Consider the following 19692-nt stretch of genomic DNA (forward strand, 5'->3'; position numbering starts at 1 on the left):
AAATCTTCAAATTAATCGTGATCTAGATTGATTGCTCATGATAGGCCTGAATTTATTTGCTTTACTATTTCACTCTTTCTTCCTTATTGTGTCCCTAATTTAATTAGTGCCAGTAACATGTAAATATTAATATCTTGACGGCCCTCAGCAGAGCGATGCCAGTGAGGAGAATGGCTCGGATCGCTTCATGCACTCCATGGATCCTCAACTTGAGAGGCAGGTGGAGACCATTAGGAACCTTGTGGATTCCTACATGGCTATCGTCAACAAGACTGTGAGGGATCTCATGCCCAAGACCATCATGCATCTCATGATCAACAATGTAAGCTGTTTTAAATTACGCTTTGATTTACCTAAAATAATTCCTATGCAATTTCTATCATCCAAACCTAAAGGTGGAAAAACCTAATCAGGTTTTTCCAGTAGGATCTTACTGGATTCTAATTGGATGTTTCTTAGCCCTGCTGACAAAAATGTTTTGTATCCTTGTTTTTGCTTTCTCTTCCCATAGACAAAGGACTTTATCCATGCTGAGTTGCTTGCTAACGTGTACTCATGTGGAGACCAGAACACTTTAATGGAGGAGTCAGCAGAACAGGCTCAGCACAGGGAGGAGATGCTGCGCATGTACCATGCTCTGAAAGAGGCCCTCGGCATCATTGGTGACATCAGCACCACCACAGTCTCCACTACCATGCCCCCACCAGTGGATGACTCCTGGCTGCAGGTACAAGGAGGACCTTCAGGACGCAGGTACAGTTTCATCATTTTCAACAAATCAACATCGGTTTTGTTCTGAAAGTTTGAAGTAGTTTTAAATTCATAAAAACGTATAAAACTTTAGTTTACAAAGACGTGAAACTCACCGAGTGGTCTGGGGTGTTCACTGATATGCTCACACAAAAATCGCTGCTTTCCAACAGGTTTTGTCGTAGTTTTTGTCCGACTTCATTTTCTTCCTGTTTTCGGTCGAAGTCCACAATAGTAAATTGTCGAGTTCACGTGCGCGATCATTGGTAACTAGATAACTGAGGATCGCGCACGCAAACTCGACAATCGACTACTGGGGACTTCGACCAAAAACAGGAAGAAAATGGCCTTGGACAAAAACTACGACAAAACCTGTTGGAAAGCATCTTTTGCAGCGATTTTTGTGTGAGCATATCAGTGAACACCCCAGACCACTCGATGAGTTTCACGTCTTTGTAAACTAAAGTTTTATGCGTTTTAATGAATGATTGTTCGAGTGCACCTATGCTTTCATTATAAAGGTGGGGGGGGTGCTAACACAGAATCCAAAAATTCTCGTGACAGGAGCATCTGTCTAAAAAACAATCTTAACTATTCTATTTCATCAGGGACGATCTTAAAACAGGGCTTTAATTGTAAAATACCGAACTTGTCCTTTAAGTTTAAACAGAATATCAGTGTGTTGTCTTTCTCCAGCCAACACAATCTTTTTATTTTCTCAACAGATCTCCAATGTCCAGTCCCACTCCCCAGCGCCGGGCCCCACCTGGGCCCCCTCGTGGTGGACGCACAGCCCCAGGGCCCCCAACTGCTGGAGCACCTCCTATACCATCCAGACCTGGAGCCTCTCCTGACCCCTTCGGTGCCCCCCCGCCCCAGGTCCCCTCTCGTCCTAACCGTGCCCCACCAGGTGTCCCCAGGTGAGTCAGAAACAATGTTTATTAGTACAGACATTGTGCAAAACTTTATTACCATCTGACCTATAAATAAAAGTTATGATGTTTCATTGTAATTGATCAGATGCAAATGCTTTTGAAATGTTTAAATGGGTGGTTCAGAATTTAGCCTTAGCGTTATTTATCAGGGGAGGCAGATTTTAAAAATGTTCATCCAGTCGCTCCAGTTGGATAGTTCACCAGTGGTAGGCTAACGCGACTAGCCTGCCATTAAAAACAATTTTATCCACTCAAAGTATACTAAAAGCAAATAAATTATAACGCCAGACTATCGAGGTAAATGTCTGTTGAGAGAATAATGTTCGAAATCAAAGTACACTTTCAATTCATTGCAATAGTTATACTTTGTTCCCTGTATTTATAAGCACAGTCTACAGCAGCGGCGGAGTGATATGTAGTTATCTAGGCAACCGAGAGAGAGAGAGGTAGAGAGAGGTAGTGCAGGTAGTCCCGACTGTAGTGCACTTCGGTTCCGTGTTTACTTTTCCGAGTTAAGTCGTTCCGAGTTACCGTTGACTCTTGCTAGCCTAGCACCGGCGAACTATGCAACTGGAATGACTGGATGAACATTTTTGAAAACTGTCTCTCCACTGATAAATAACACTAAGGCTAACTTGGAAATGAGGCCTGATGTACAAAATCCAGAACCACCCCTTTAATATAATTAAATACAACCAAGTTGACAAAGTATGTATATTTCCACTAATTGTGGGGAGTAGCATTGGTGCTAATGGTGCCGAGAGCAATGATCTACAAACTATCCTCCATTTTACACCCTTTACAGCCTTTCTGCCCTGACCTGATCCCTGCACCTTAACACAAGAAATACAGATCAGTAATATACTTTCTGCCATTTTTACTTTTCTCTCCTGTCACAATCCATTACCTTTTCTCAGTTCACACACTCCTATACACAGTCCAACTCAGAGACCTGCGCTAACAAACCACTCACATTTTTTTCAACTACACTGGTTACCTTTTCTCGTCTCCTTGACATTCATTCATGCGAATATTCATTCCAATGCTGTTTGAACTCATTCAGTTAATTTATTGCTTGTATAAACAGAAACATCAGTGCATCAGCTTTGTGAGATCATTCTCTCATGATATACATGCTTGGGAGGAAAAGATAAAGAAAACTGAACAATTAAACAGGACAAACCATGGAGATGATACATTTTTGACTACTCCATTGGCTCTTTTTTGTCAACCCATGTTCTCGTCAAACTCAGTCCCGCTAAATCCCTTCCACAATGATTCCGGTTATTCTTTCAGAATTTCTATCAGTGACCAATGAGGAGTTACGCAAATGGTATGTTCGACATATTGTCCTTATGTTACATCACCACGTCCTTGCATGGTTCCATCTTTAAATGTGTTAACATCTGCTGTCCCCTGACACCCTTCATTCTCTAGATACTGTATGTCAATCAGATATGCCACCACGCTGTCTGTTATTGTCTATTCATTTGTTCAGAGTATTTTATGTTCCTGATGGCACAACTATGCTTAGAACTGCCATTTAATTGCATAAGGAAGTGATGCCATCTGGTTGAACAACTTGTATTTAGTTTCAAGCCATAGTTATATTTAAGGTTGACATGAGTTAACATGGTTTTAATGTAGTTTTAATTTGTCATTTTTTTACATTATTTTTTTTATTTCATTTAATTTTTCTTTTAAAATCCCCCTGTAGTCAATAATTATATCCCTTAACAATTTTATCCCTGCTCATCTGACAGTTAACCAAAACTAAACGCAATGGGCCGCTGATGTGAAAATTAAAAAAATAAATAAAAATAAATAAATAAATAAATAAAAATGAATTAAAGTATGTTAAAGTATGTATCGGCACACAAATGCCCGGTATGCCTGATGGCCAGTCCAGCCAAAATTACATATTAAATGTTTTTTCCTCTAAAAAAATCTTCATGCTTTAAATTAGCTTGATGTAACTCCACACCCTCACCTAATTTAGTATAAATTTATATCCTATGAATATGCAAATTAGCCCCACCCTCACTCACTCACATCAGCTCAGAGATCCACTCATTGACGTGATTGGTTACAAGGTATTGTGACGTCAGAAACACCAGCGATTATAAACCACGTTTTTGAGTGTCTTTGGTTCACCGCAGTTTTAAGGAGAAAATACTCAGCAATGGTGTTGACTTATGAATTATGAACCATATTAAAACATAGACATATAAACAACATTGAAAGCTATATTTTTACCTCAGGGGGGACTTTAAATAGTGTTGTTATGAGGCAAATAGATCCCATAACACATCTAGGTTGTGTACTAAATACTTTTTTGTTGTACTGCATATTACAGGTATGTTTTTAAATGATGTGTGTTCTTTTTTTTTTCACAGAAATAATTTATTTTTCAAACTTAACATGCCAAATGTTCAGTTATGGCTCTGCAAATCATCTAGCTGGCATTTTAATCTGATTTGTTAGTTTAATCCTATATGTTTAACTAATAGCCTTCAACACAACAGAGTTTGCAGTTCATGAATTTGTTGATCCCACCTTGTTTATCATGCAGTATATGTTCATTTTCAGTGCTCATTGTTACTGCCTTTGTCTTCATGTTCTTTTGTGTTGTTCCTAATTGTGTATTTTTCCCTGTTGTCTGTCTGTCCCTCTGTTTGTGTGTCTGTAATACATCCATCAATCTGCCTGTTGTCATCTTTAAAGTCGGAGAGCACCGGCCTTCCCCACCAGATCCAACAGAGACTCGCTCACTGAGCATTAACACTGGCGATCTGCAGACACGCTAACCACTGACCCCTCTGCTACTATACACGTGCATGCTCTCTCTCTCTCACACACACACACTCAATGGCACATGCACACGCCATCAGCACAAGCATAGTCCACATACCACGTTTACTTGAAGTATTTTCTCTTCCACAAATATAATGCCAGGAATGAATGTCAGAAATATTCCAAATTTATCTAATAATTGTACCAAGAACATATGTGGTGCCACTCTATTCCGTTACCAGCATATATCCTGTATTTAGGAAAGAATAACACTAGTTATTATAAAATGCACAGGGACTGTCAATTTAAACCAGCCTATTACACGGTTTGCTTTAACATTTATGCACATGAATGCTAGATGACACTGACATGTTTTTGCCTTTATTAGCAACAAATAAGCCATACACAACATCTGACAGTATGCATGTTTTTCTTAAAACCACATTACTTTTCATACTGCTTCATTGACTCTTTCATAAAAATCTATGCTTACATATTTTCTTTCTTAACAATGAACAAGTCTTATCTTAGTCCCCTGGAGTTTTATATGGCCTTATAAAAGCTTTCCCTTTTAAACCGGTTCCTTTGTTTTTGTTTTTAATAAATTAATTTATTAAATAATACATATTTTTTTCAATGTTTTTTTTTTCTTCAAACTAAAATAATTGCTAATTAATATTGCCTTGTTGACTGCTATCTTTGACTTGACAGATTACTAGGTGTTATAATTATGTTTTTATGATCCCACATAATTGTTATTTATTAGTGTGCTCTAGACTGAAGATGGCTAAACTCGCTCACAAATTACAGCCAGTCACCTAATTAATAGCATAGCTGTTCATTCATGTAAAAAAAAAAAAAAAAAAAGCATTTATCTTTTTTTTTTTTTTTTTTTACATGAATGAACAGCTATGCTATTATTTTAAATAACTGACCTATGGCTAAGCCACGCCCCCAAACGCGATGGGCCAATCACAATGCGCATAGCTAACCCAAGAAGGGGGGCTTCTTGCATGAGGAGGGATGTTTGAATATTGTGTTTAAAAACACTTACAGAAAATCCTGCATAGTCCACCTTTAGGAAGAATCATTATAAGAGGAATTGCAACTGCAGCCATACAATTTCCATATTTGTAAAACATCAGAAAAGAGCTTCTTCACATCAGTCATAGCCACCACAATAAGTCACAATAAGTGCCAATATTAACAGAAATTAACAAAACAAAGCCATCATACCATATACTTGACATTGACAAAGCCATATTTTCCCTTTTTTGTTTTATTTGCTGTTTTTTTTTTTTGTCTTTTAGCCGCCCAAGCAAAGGAAGCCCTTCTCACAATGACAGTCCAAATCCTTCGTTTGACTCTTAGAGCCAAATATCCTTCCTCCACGTCCTCCTTCTCTTTCTGTCCACTGCCTCTCATTCTCTGTGCTTTTCTTCTGACCAAGTGTATCCTGGGATTGCTGCATGCCTAGCGTTACAGCAAAAACAGATGGAATTGCTGAAAGGAAAGGCAGAACGATAAATGAAGAATGCAGAAGAGCTGTGGGGTTAGTCACTCCTTCTGTCTGTAATCACATTGTAATGGGCCTCTGAATAATACACCCAGTATGGACTTGTGTCAACTTTTAAAGTCACTGCAATGTTAAATATACTGAAAATGCTGTGTGGTGTTTGTGTTTACACACTAGACAATGTCGACTCATTATAGAAGTGTCACACGAGCTAAACGTGTATCTGCCATAAGCATACAGAGTATTCGTCTGCACGCCAGTATACAGGATAGATGCACAAAGTAAACATCACGATTTTTGCACTTGTTATGTGGTACTTTTGTGTGTGAATGTATTCTCCCTGAAAGTTTGAACAATATTTAATCCCAGTGTTTGTTTCGACCATATTGTCTCTTTGTATTTTCCCTAGCAAACAAATAAGACTGGTCTGACTGAAATGTTTATACATTAGGATATATATTATGAAGTGTCTGGTATGGAGAAAAAAGACTTAGAATTATGTTTATGTGATAACTTAAAGTTGGTGCAATTCATTTATTTGTTGATGCAGCAGTGGGAAACGTCTGATCAAGGGGAAGGGTTGGTGAATCAATCTCTCTGCAGTTAAAATGTTACTGATAAATGAAACGAAGCATTCTTAAAACCCCAAACCCCAATGAGTTTAAACGAATATAGCAGCTGTTCTGACTGATTAAATGGTGAACAGAATCTATTACTGTGTTAATGTATATTTGTTGTGCATCTCTGGGAGTTCTGTTGCCTTGTGTCGACATGTACATTTAAGTAGTGAAAATGAAGTTATTGTTGTTATTTAAAATGAACTGATTGTAAAAATATAGGTTTATGGTTTGTATATGTGTGTGTGTATATACACAGTATATTTACATGTACGGTGTATATACAAAATCTTCTTTTTAAATAGAACGGATGTGTGTGTGTGTGTGTGTGTGTGTGTGTGTGTGCGTGTGCGTGTGTGTGTGAATCGTACTGCCTCCATGTGTATCTTATTGGTGTCATAGACTGGGCAATGCTTTGTAATTAAATTAAAGTGTTTTTGTGTGGATGATAACTGAGTTCATGCATGTATCATATTGTTATCTCTCTCACCCATAAAATGTAATAGCAAAATATTAAATATGAAATATTCATGAAAATGCTTCAGCTAATGCTTTCATAATAAATTCTCAAATATAAATAAAATATATTCACTACAGCATTTAAAACTTTGGGATTTAAAAAGAAGTAGTTGATGCTCATCAGTCTGCATTCATCTGATCAAACATACAGTAAAAACAGTACAGTGAAATAAAAATAACTTTATTTTTAACTTGAATTTATTCATGTGATGGCAAAACTGAATTTTCGGCATAATTTTTTCACTCATTATCCTTCAAAAATCATTCTAAAATGCATTCGAAAAAATCCTTATCATTATCAATGTTAAAAATATATTTCATATTTTTTTTGTGAAAAACTGATACATTTGTTGAGGATTCTTTGATGTTTTTACTGTCACTTTTTACTGGCACACTAAGGAAGAATTGTACCTTACAGCTTCAATATAACAGCTTCAAAGTCATTTCGGTGGTAAACAAACTCATAGGGTGAATCATCCTGGTAGTAAAGCTTGGGAAAACCAGCAATGCAACTTTGAGAGGAGCGCCCCCGACAAATCTCGCGATAATCACGACATGCTTTACAGCAACGACGTCACACACATCAGCAACAACATTTTAAGACACTTGCAACAGCCACATTTTAAGACACTAGCACTCATTTCAGATGGGATACTCGACGATGGAAAAAGCAAAGAAAACCCGGTCGGACGAGACAAAGGAAAAGAGAATCTGACCGCGTGAGGAACCAGACAGGAGTCCCACTCAGTCAGGCTTTTCCATAGACGGAGCTTTTCACTCGTTGACGCGAGCTAAAAAGCAGCACTGGATGCAACAGTGATGCTTACCTGGCGATCTTGTTGATGGGCTGGTATGTACATATTTCTAAATTTGTGTGCATTTTGTGATTTCACCGGAATGAATAGAGAGAGTCCGAAACGGCGATAGAAGAGCACGTCCGAGTGGAGACTGTGCGCGCGCCACCACATAGGGTTACCAGACGTCCCGAAAAATTCGTGACAGTCCCGAAAACTAAGCTGTTGTCCCGAATCCGGCCCTAATTGTCCCGAAAATTATACTAATGCAAAACCTTGTTATTGTCTGATAAAATATTAAAAACTTCTATCTTGTCCATGGAGGTTGAGTCAGCCCCCCCCGCCGGCGGCTCATTGGCTGCAGCATCTTTTTTGTTTCTTTTTTTGATGATTCTCTATATTGGGTGCCCTTCAAGCAGTGTTGTAGTACTTGAGACTCGGACTCGTTTCGGACTCGGTCTCGAGACCATATTTTAATGGTCTTGGTCTTGTCATGGACTCGTGTCCATTTGGACTCGGAATTGACTCGTACTCGAACATTTTTTTTTTTTAGGACTCGGAATTATTCCCGAGTCCACTCGAGTTCAATTAAAAAATTTTTCATGATTATTAATGTATGTTAATAACATATTTCTTTAAATTGATTGACACGCCCAGTGATTGGTGATTTTCTAGTGCGCAACTGCGCATGACAAATTGTAATAAAATTACTTTTAACACCACCTACTATGTGGCCTTTTTACCCTAAACTGATCATATTTTTTAAACTCTAAGTAAATTCAGTAAAAAAAAAAAAAAAGAATTTCTCTAAGTAAATAAAAGTAAATTAGGTAATCAACCCTCACTGGTCTCGGTCTCGACTCGGACTCGACCGTCTCTGGTCTCGGACTCGACTCAGACTCGAATCTCTATGGACTCGGTCTTGACTTGGACTCGACTCTCTATGGACTCGGTGTCGACTCGGACTCGAGTGAGGTGGTCTCGACTACAACACTGCCTTCAAGTCTCCCAAACTTGCTTCAAATATTTTCAATTGAAGGAAATCACAAAATGCATTTTAATGACTTCAAGAACCAGGGCATTTGCATTAAAATGCAACACAATTGCTTTTGAAAAAAAAAAAAACAAACATAATGGGTTGCCTAAGTAGTAGACAACAAGCATGTTTGCATGTCCTCACTAACCATCATTACATTTTCATTGAATATCAAACAAATAAAAAGTGCAATTAATACCAAAATGTTGCTGCAGCTAACATGATCATATGTTGGTCTAGTGTATTTTTGTTTACTGTTGTGAAATGGAAAATCAATAATCGCTAATCGAGAATCGTTAATAATAGAAAATTGACAATCGAATCGGGACTTCAATAATCGTAATCGAATCGGGAAATCAAACAGATTAACCACCCCTACTCCATAGCGACTCTAGGGGTCGCTGTTTGACAAAAAAAACGAATTCCTGCATAGTGTGCCTTTAATTTCTTTAAAAAATATTTTAAACTTTTAAACGGTATAGTCTATTTTTCTTTTTGTAAAACGATGCAAATATGAATCTGCTTTGTTGCTGCTGAGGCTTTGGCTGAGGAAGTTAGAGGAATTCCCTAATTACCAATGGATACTCTGTAGTTGATGTAGACTTTAGATAACCTTGTAAATCACAGACCTCTTGCTTTTTTTCTCAAAAAGGCCGAGGTCTTTTGAAAACGCCTCACATAGTGGGAAAATGTGGTAGACAAGACCAATTTTGAGTTTTTCTTGTGTGGTTTAAGGTCTTTTCTCCCCCCTTTTGGCTGTTTCACAATATTCTTTACAGCACTCAAATTTGATCTGCATTTAGCTGGACTGATGTGAATTGCTAATCAGAGAGTTTTGAAGCTGATGCCACATTGGCCATGTAACACATCTCATTCACCTCCAGTCTCCACGGGAGTCAGTCTATAGTGCTGAATGTGTTGTGCTTTACTCACAGTATGTGGCTTTGTTTATGTTAAATGTTTCAACACTACATAATGTAGTTGTTTCATCAACAGAAGTACTGCAAGGGTGCATGAGTGGGGGAGGTGTGCAGAAGTTTTACACAGTAAAAGCATGGCCATGCTCTCTAATTTTGCTTCTTGATTTGGATTAGCATTGCTTTGTAATAATGTACATTTCTAATTAAAATATAAAATGCTATAACATTTGCAAATTGGTAAAGAAGTTAGATGACTTTTTTTTCACCAAAATATTTTAAGAGGTTTATTCTTTTAAAGGAATTTTCCCCAATTGAAGATAGGTCTCTGTTGTTCTGACGGCCAAAGGTTTTTAAACTGTTTAACACAAATGAATGTTCTCACATTATAATGGGGCACATCCCATGTGCCGTTACACCTTTGTTTCACAACAAGCCCTTCTTTTGTTCTGCCCTTTTGAGCTGTCACTTAATTTCTGCAGGACTGTTAATAGCTGAACAAGAACTATTACAGTTAAAGTGTTACTATTAACTAGAAGTATAAAGTAGTAACTATTACACAAAAGTGTTAACATGATGACTTTGTGTTGGTGTAACCAAAGTTAGTGTCTCTGGTGTAACCTAAATGAACTCAGGCTAAGACCATTTGTTAACTGAAAACAGTTTAGTGTAATTGGCTCATTTTCCGCCTTGACATGAAGTCAAATGTGACATACAGTATAAAGACACACTGTGAGATACATGCAAACAGGAGAAACTGACTGTTAGTCAGTCAGAAAAAAATCACTTAAAAATTGCCAGAAAGGGGGTGAGAACCCAGTTCTGCTGAAAGAAAAAAGGGGAAATAATGTAGGCTACTGACAAACACACAGTGTTTGGCTAACAATCCAGAGGGAGGACAAAAAAAAAAAAACTTAAATTCTTTCCGGACACCTGGCAACTATAGACCGTTTTGCAAGATGTAAACAACACTGGTCCAGAAGCACTTCCTGTTTCAGTTTTTTAACACTGCATAAAAGCTGGGATAAAATACAACCAAACAGAACATATAAAACTGAATCAAAAAGTTAAACAAACATCTTTAAGATGTTTTCTTTATATGTGAAGAAAACAACACTCTGGACCAGTGTTGTTTACATACAAAATGGTCTATAATGTCTTCAGTGGTAGGCTATGACACTATGTACCTCACTTAAAAAAAATATAATTGCTAATATAACCCTCCTAACAATATAAAATATTATATAAAAACTTATGAAAAAAGTATAAAAGAAATTATAAAATATAATCCTTATAACAAAGAATTAAAGAAACATTTATCGTGTGGTTCTTAACTGGGAAAGATAATCTGTAAGTAAAAAACAATATAATATGTTCTCATGAACTTTGGCAGTTACAAACGTCCCTGTATAAACCTTAATAAAATGTTTGTTCAAAGCTATATGCTCTTTAATAATTTCTCAAAACGTTAGCACAAAATCATCACTTATAGACGTTCAGAGAACTTTCAGAAAATAAGAAAAAAAAAAAAACGTTTTCATAATTTAACGTTAGCAAAACGTTCTTAGACTGGATAGGCTGGATAACAGGAATTAAACAACACGCAAAAATAATATAAAGAATAAATAAAACCACAGGAAAACAGAACAGTTACTTCCTCAGGGCAAATACTTTAGTAGCCCTCTGAGTAAAAAGTAGGCTATTAAAAATTGGTCAAACTCCGTGCGTTTCAAATGGAGCTCTCGGATTGGTGGAGACTTCCATACAGCGCGTGTGGGGGCAACAAACACACTTCCTCTTCAGAGCGGGATGGGGGGAGTTTCTGCAATTTGAATGTTCCTCTCCGGGCTGCTTAAAATAAACACAATAGCTGAGAATTTTTGTTTATTGTTTATTGTTTATTTGTGTTTATTGTGTTTATAGAGAAGATGGATTATAGCAGACATCACTCGCAATATACGGACATCAGAGAAAGGTAAGTGTGACGTTAATTACATTCGGCTGTGGAATATCTTCGGGTCCGTTTGGAAACGCCTACTTTATACCCCAAAAATATACAGTTTACATAGTTTTTACATATTCCTATTATGCGGTGTAATATTAGTTGGTGGGAGTGTAAATTTGTGCATGTTTAAGATTTATTTCTTAGCAATGACCGTACGTTGCCGTAATTTAATTTCTTAATTTTGCAGTTTGACATACTGGCAGTTTCCTCAGACTAAGTAAAAAAGAAGTACTTGCACTGCACATTACACGCCACAATAGTGCTTTTACACTGCACATTATGAGGAACTGTGAAGGAGTTGAGGTTCACCCAGTGGTCTATGATCACTGAAGCGCTCAAGCTGCAAGTTCATGATTACACACACGATAAAGCTGTAAAGTTTTTCCCCCTGACTGCCAGCTAACAGCTGACTGCTGATTATGAACAAAATAAACTATCTATCTATCTATCTATCTATCTATCTATCTATCTATCTATCTATCTATCTATCTATCTATCTATCTATCTATCTATCTATCTATCTATCTATCTATCTATCTATCTATCTATCTATCCAGTGTGTATCATAGCATATTATGTTGTTAGTGTATAATGGATTGTATTCATCTTTTGGATGCATCAATGGATACTTGAGCGGCATATTGCACATTCACATAGTGTCTCGTGCGTGTCTTTACACTTTCCACCATTTCAGTTCAGTCTATTCTAGTCAAGAAGTGGAATCTACATGATGCTAGAACTTTTTATGAACCATTTTTGCAGTTACTATAATACATAATCTCACTTCATCAACTCACATGCAGTGATTTTTAGCGGATGTAGGCTATACAGTAACGAACATGATCATTTAACATTTATTAAGATCAGTGTATTAAACATACTGTACTGTTCTGTGAACGTGTGCAAACTTTTTCTCAAATAAATGCCACTTGCTTTGATATTTTATCTAATGCAATGGCATTCATACATTTGTTAGTGTGGCCTAAATGTATTTTTTGGCACCACTGGTTTAGAAATATATAGATATTTACTGTATACAATTTGAATTTCCTGTTAAAAACATATTAGAATATATAGATGCATAAAATGTATTAGAAGTAAAATTTGTTTAAATAATAAAAAGCAACTTCAATTAATCTAAATTGAGTTCAAATTAGTTTTGGGCAGTGAACCGTGACCTCTGACCTCCCACTGCTGCTGCAAGCACCTGATATCCTGCTGGGCTGTCAGAAGTTATTCCCTTCAGCATGTCTAGAAAACCTTAATTAAACTTAATCATTCACACTCTTTGTATACATTTCTAAAATGTTAATAAATCATCATGAAATGAACATAAAGCATGATACCAGTCAAATAACTTCACCAGCTTTAGCGTCAAATGAATGTTAAAATAGTGTGGCATTTATGTCAGTTTAGCTCTGGCAGCTCTTGCATGATTGTTGGGATTTCTTCGTTATTGGAGTTAATCAGCTTTTTTGAGTGGATTAAGATCATTTGAGAGCCTCCTGCCGGGTTCGCTTGTCTATCACTCTGACATTAGGATTCATTTGATTGCGCTAAACATATAATTCCTCTGGCTGTGCCTATAGGAAGAGACTTCACAGGGAATCCATCAGGCTGCAGGATCCATTGCGTCCAAAGGGGCTGTCAACAAAGAAGCCGTGTAGGGAAGGAACCAGGCACACAAACTGCAGAGAGAGGAGATCTTCAGTGCGACACATCAAATCCGTCAGGGACAAAAGGCCATTGGCTGAAAGCCAGCAGGAAAAGTAAAGTACCTCTGTGTCTTGTGACATAAACACATAAAATGCACGATGGAACCTTTTTTGTTTAATGCTGCGTGACCATATATATAAAAACCTTTCAACCTTGCCCACAGTGCATTATTATTCATGTTTGCAATTATGAATAATTTAACTATAGTATATTTACAGTCACAAAGTAATAAATATATACAGAAAATAGCATGAATATTGCAGGCTACAGTCGAGCTCATACATACTGTACATGCTGATGGAGTTTTTCTTCGAATTCTCCAATTTGTTTCTTCAAATTATTGTTTCATCCTGCAATTCCTGCAGTCTCAATGCCGGAAGGCCTGCTGAGAGGAACTGGGGGAAAGCTGTTATCCAAAGTTCATCAGCTCAAGTTAAAGTGGCTTCACTGGTCAAAACTGCTGTAAAGAACAATACAGAACCTGCTCGCAAAAAGAGGAGGAAAATTCACCCGTCTGGTTTTGAAGGAAAAGGTAAGTGATTATTAATCTCATTACATATTAACTGACTTATCCAGAATTTAGCTTAGTTGTTTCCAGACCATTCTAATGGAGATGTGAGGATAAATAAGCACTCACTGACATTGTGCACCGTGTGCCACTAGATGGCAGTATTGAAATGCTAAGACTAAGCCAAGTTTCTTTGAAGTAGCAGTTTCCGTCTGCAGCACAAAGAAATAATTCATGGAGTATTCAATCTTTACAAGACTCAGGGACACCCATACAGACTGTAAAATTGTATAATAACTTCAGTTAAAGGCTTCAACAGAGTCAGACATTATTTGCTTTTACAAAAACAATTTAAAAACAAAGATTATTAATCTACTACGAAATCACCTAAAAAATATTAAATATTTGTAATCAAATCCTATGTTGTATATCAGTCCACAGACATTTACTTTGGTAAAAAAAATAAAATAAAAAGAAATGTACTCTAGCTTTCAAAATTTCTAGTAAGATTTTGAAATAAATACATTTATTCATCAAGGATATATTAAATTGATTAAAAGTAACAGTAAAGATTTTATAATGTTACAAAAGACTTCTATTTAAAATAAATGCTGTTCTTTTGAACTGTTTATTTAAAAAAGAATCCTAAAATATAAATGTGTCACGCTTTCCACAAAAATATCAAGCAGAACTGTTTTCAGTGTTAAAAATAGTAAGAAATATTTCTTGAGCACCAAATAAGAATATTAGAATAATTTCTGAAGGATCTTGTGACACTGAAGACTGGAGTATATTGAGGCTGAAAAAATAATCTTTATGGTCTCGGCCTCGGGAATAAATTGTTTACTACTATATGTTCAAATAGAAGCCAGCTTCTTTAAATTGTAATTATATCTCACATTATCACTGTTTTTACTGCATTTTTGATTGAATAAATAAATACAACAGTTCATTCCGGTTGTCGAATCTGAACCGTTGCACTATTTGTATCACTCATTTTAACAGCAAGTGTCATGGCGGATGAGCAAACCACCATCATTTTACAAATTCTAGTGTTATTGTGTCAAGGAATGTAGTTTTAAGATTTTTTTTTTTTTTGTGAGAATATAATTATTTAAACCTCAAATATGTTACTTATATATAAATATAGTGCTTATTTGACAGTTTTGTTTAGATGTTTTTGGAGATGTGAGCCCTTACGAAGAAGAAGTCTATTTAAGTGTGTGCTAAGTTTTTATGTACTTCTCAGAAATATACTTAAAATTGCACTTAATTATACTTGACTTAATACTTTAAGCTTCAATGAAGCAACTCTGTGTCTGGGCTGAACTGTCAATTTGAGATTTTAATCAGTGGCAGAAGAAAGTAGTTCTGCACAAAATACTTTTTTAAGACACTCGGTTGTTGTTTCTTATTTATTTACACACTTCTGCCGTCGAACTGTATAAATGCAATATTACACTCGTAGTCATGCAATGTGGCTCTATATATGAACGACTGTGTCTACAGCTGAATCAAAGCTGTGCTGATAGAACGATATCACTCGGCTACTTGTGTGATATTGCTTATATGTATAATGTATGTGTGTGTAAAGTATTATTAGGAACACCTGTTCAATTTCTCATTAATGCAATTATCTAATCAACCAATAACACGGCAGTTGCTTCAAAGCATTTAGGGGTGTGGTCATGGTCAAGACAATATAGGAAAGAAAGGTGATTTAAGCAATTTTGAGCGTGGCATGGCTGTTGGTGCCAGACGGCCCGGTCTGAGTATTTCACAATCTGCTCAGTTAGGGACTGTTCGTTGTTTATTTAAGGGGCCACCGGAGGAGATTTGAGATCTGTAGTCAAAAAAGACTTGACCCTCCCCTCGCCAGCAATATTTTTTTCTATGACCCTCCAAAATGATTGTGAAAAAAGGCATGACCCTCCCCGATAATTTATTGATTACTTTTGTACTGGTCTGCGCTTGGCAAAGATGCTCAGATAGCCATGATAAACGACTAAACTCCTGCTTTCTCATCTTACTAGGGCTGTAACGATAGACCAAACCTACAATTCGGTTCGTATCACGAGTTTTGATTTGAATTTTTTTTTTTAAATCATGTTTTCGGTGCTGATGCAGTGGTGACGCGTTTATGTAACATGCAATTTTGCGCTCAAGTTGAAAGGCATTTTGTGCATAGTAAAACATATCTGCAACATTTATCAAGTTCACTGATAATTGTGCATGCATTTATTAATCATTATGATACTAAAATCATAATAAAGTAGTATGCTTCCATTTCAATAGTCCAAATTCACGGCCATTTTCGTCTTTCTTCTGTGGATTTCATCAGTTCCTGATTGATCAAAATTCAGATAGATCGACAAATCGGCTCGTTCAACCGCACAGTGCACACACCTCACGAATTCAAGCCTACAGCTCAGATTTACTCACTAACACTGTTCTGGAAACGCAATAAGAATGGAAACTAAAATATGGTCGTATCGTGCCACAGCGCACATTAAATCAGCTGCAGTTCGGGCGCCTCAGTCCCAATACACTCAACGTGCATTCACATCACATGTTAATGCAGCGGTAGAGTTACACACACAGGACAATGCACTTATTCACAATAATAACAAACGTTCATTATTTGCTCGTGCTTTAAAGCTTTGCCGGGTAAACATTTATTTGTTGTTCTGTTCTAATGCACTTTTTCTGAGCGCGTACTGAAACACGCGCGGACCATCAAACAGCGCCACTGCGCCACTCGGATTTTTGTTGCTCAGACCCATCTGACAGCGATGGCCCGGGGGCCGAGACCGAGAGAGCTACATGGAAAAAATATGCACCAAACAAGCCACTTTGAAATTTACCTGTTTTGATGAATACAAAAGTTGGGTGACCCTCCCCTATAGACTAAAAAAAGTTGGTTGACCCTCCCCTAATCAAAGAATAAAAAGACATGACCCTCCCCTATTTTCCTCCGGTGGACCTTTCCATAAATACCGAACGGTCCCTTACTGGGATTTTCACGCACAACCATTTCTAGGGTTTATAAAGAATGGTGTGAAAAGGAACAAACATCCAGTATGCGGCAGTCCTGTGGGCGAAAATGCCTTGTTGATGCTAGAGGTCAGAGGAGAATGGACCGACTGATTCAAGCTGATAGAAGCAACTTTGACTGAAATAACCACTCGTTACAACCAAGGTATGCAGCAAAGCATTTGTGAAGCCACAACACGCACAACCTTTAGGCAGATGGGCTACAACAGCAGAAGACCCCACCGGGTACCACTCATCTCCACTACAAATTGGAAAAAGAGGCAACAATTTGTAAGAGCTCACCAAAATTGGACAGTTGAAGACTGGAAAAATGTTGCCTGGTCTGATGAGTCTCAATTTCTGTTGAGACATTCAGGTGGTAGAGTCAGAATTTGACATAAACAGAATGAGAACATGGATCCATCATGCCTTGTTACCACTGTGCAGGCTGCTGGTGGTGGTGTAATGGTGTGGGGGATGTTTTCTTGGCACACTTTAGGCTCCTTAGTGCCAATTAGCCATCGTTTATGGCCACCATGTACCCATCCTCTGATGGCTACTTTCAGCAGGATAATGCACCATGTCACAAAGCTTGAATCATTTCAAATTGGTTTCTTGAACACGACAATGAGTTCACTGTACTAAAATGGCCCCCACAGTCACCAGATCTCAACCCAATAGAGCATCTTTGGGATGTGGTGGAACGGAAGCTTCGTGCCCTGGATGTGCATCCCACAAATCTCAATCAACTGCAAAATGCTATCCTATCAATATGGGCCAACATTTCTATAGAATGCTTTTTGCACTTTGTTGAATCAATGCCACGTAGAATTAAGGCAGTTCTGAAGGTGAAAGGGGGTCAAACAAAGTATTAGTGTGGTGTTCCTAATAATCCTTTAGTTGAATGTATATATGAAGAGTTCAGATGCAAAAGCCTCTAAGTGCCATTTGAAATTTTCTTCTAAAATGACAATTTTTATCAAGCTTATACATTTAAGGTCAGTAATTTCACTTAAATGACAATGAAGATTACCTATGTAAAGACTCTGGGTCGGTTCTGATCAGGGGGGGAATTTGCATATCATAATTAATAATTGATAATCAATAATTATTCATACAGATTTGGATCAGACCGGTCTTACATGTTAATTTATTAATTTTACCCATATGCATACATGTGCATCCCCGCAATCCACCACAAATTAATTGTAATTGATTGCAAGGACCACGTTTTACAAGACAGGTAAAATCAATTAGCTCAATTAAGTTATATAGCTTGTGAAAACAAATTCTGTGGCCACTAGAATCTGTCTTCCCTGCTATATAACCAAATACCCTCTTAGGTATTTATAGTTCTGTAAAGCGTGTAACTTTAAATCGACATTTCATTGACCCGTATCATGAGCAAGACAATCAGTCAAGGTAAGCATATTTTGTATTTAATAAAGTTCCTACTTAAGCATTCACTACGTTACAATGATACAGGTATTTACAAACATGAAAACACAAACTAAGACGACGCAGAGCGTTTAGACAATGGATACGCGCAAGTTAAGTGAGTTTGAGAGAGAGAGTGAGAGAGAGAGTGAGTTGTAAGAGAGAGAGAGAGTTACGTTCATCAAAACAGTCAGTTAACCTTTCTTGACACCCCAAAACATCTTCTTAATGCTTCTTAGAAGCTCTAAAAGAAGGTATACTTGCAAGGCACATGTGGTCTGTGTGAGTCGTGGGCTCGTTGCTCGACCCGTTCGGGCCACGTGTCGGCTAGAGGTGCGCCGGTCCGGCGCGCGTGCGTCACGTGAAGCGCGGCCGCGGCATGTTGGCGCGGCCCGTCCCGGCTCGTTCATGGCTGCTTTGTTCCGTGGGGAGTCACGTGGCGTTCGTCGGCATTTAGCGCCAGTGTTTGAAAGGCTGAGAGTCTTTGAGGTGACGTTACCCGAGGAGATAGTTCGGCAAAGTCCACTTCCTTTCCTGGAAGACGAACTTGGTAGTCCACTTGAGGAAAAGATGAAACTTTTAGACGAACAAAAGGAAAGACCCATGGTTGGATCAGAGTCCCGTGAGGTTTACATGTTGAGCGCTGGAAAGTTCAGAAGCAGAGAGAGGGCGGACCTGCGTTCTCACATTTATCACCTTGGTGAAATCCATCCCCTTCCTGTTGGCTTGAGCCAATCGGAGAGTGGATGTTGCAGGCGGGAAGCTTTCTTTTATGGTCCTTTTTATGGTCCTTTGTTCCTCAGCGCGCGCTTCTCGTGGAAGGGGGTGTGTTCTATAATAACAATTTGATCTTCATTGGCAGTAAAACGAATTAAAAATACACTTTACTTTACATCTCTATGCATATTCGAGTGTTTCATTCAATAAGCATTCTAGAGATATCAAGGAACATTATGTTATATCAAAGGAATATACACTTATGTTTCAAATGCATGACGAAGGTATTTTTAATTCCTATTTAAACTGTGACCAAACAAAGTTATTTCACTGTGACATGGGGAAGACACATATACACAAAAACCATTGAATACCTTTGTTAAATGTCTTTAAAACCAA

General features: G+C 37.6%; 2 protein-coding genes across 5 annotated transcripts in view; both read left to right on the forward strand.

Annotated features, from left to right (window-relative positions):
• Positions 1–7217, forward strand: part of dnm1b (dynamin 1b) — a 75724-nt gene extending 68507 nt beyond the window's left edge. The window contains exons 19-22 of the mRNA XM_039662113.2: positions 149–322; positions 512–753; positions 1476–1670; positions 5789–7217. Coding sequence (XP_039518047.2) covers positions 149–322; positions 512–753; positions 1476–1670; positions 5789–5849 — 672 coding nt within the window. The 3' untranslated portion in view covers positions 5850–7217. The remainder of the gene's footprint in view (positions 1–148; positions 323–511; positions 754–1475; positions 1671–5788) is intronic.
• A 4450-nt stretch (positions 7218–11667) lies between these two features.
• Positions 11668–19692, forward strand: part of rgs3b (regulator of G protein signaling 3b) — a 76232-nt gene continuing 68207 nt past the window's right edge. For 2 of the 4 annotated variants that reach the window (XM_039661995.2, XM_089130017.1), the window contains exons 1-3: positions 11668–11852; positions 13472–13651; positions 13964–14130. In XM_039661995.2, the coding sequence (XP_039517929.2) occupies positions 11806–11852; positions 13472–13651; positions 13964–14130 (394 nt within the window). In that variant the 5' untranslated portion in view covers positions 11668–11805. The remainder of the gene's footprint in view (positions 11853–13471; positions 13652–13963; positions 14131–19692) is intronic. The other 2 variants (XM_039661994.2, XM_089130018.1) reach the window with 1 other exon arrangement.

Source organism: Pimephales promelas, chromosome 4 (genome assembly GCF_988280905.1).
Source record: "Pimephales promelas chromosome 4, fPimPro1.hap1.1, whole genome shotgun sequence".
NCBI classification, from domain to species: Eukaryota; Metazoa; Chordata; class Actinopteri; order Cypriniformes; family Leuciscidae; genus Pimephales; species Pimephales promelas.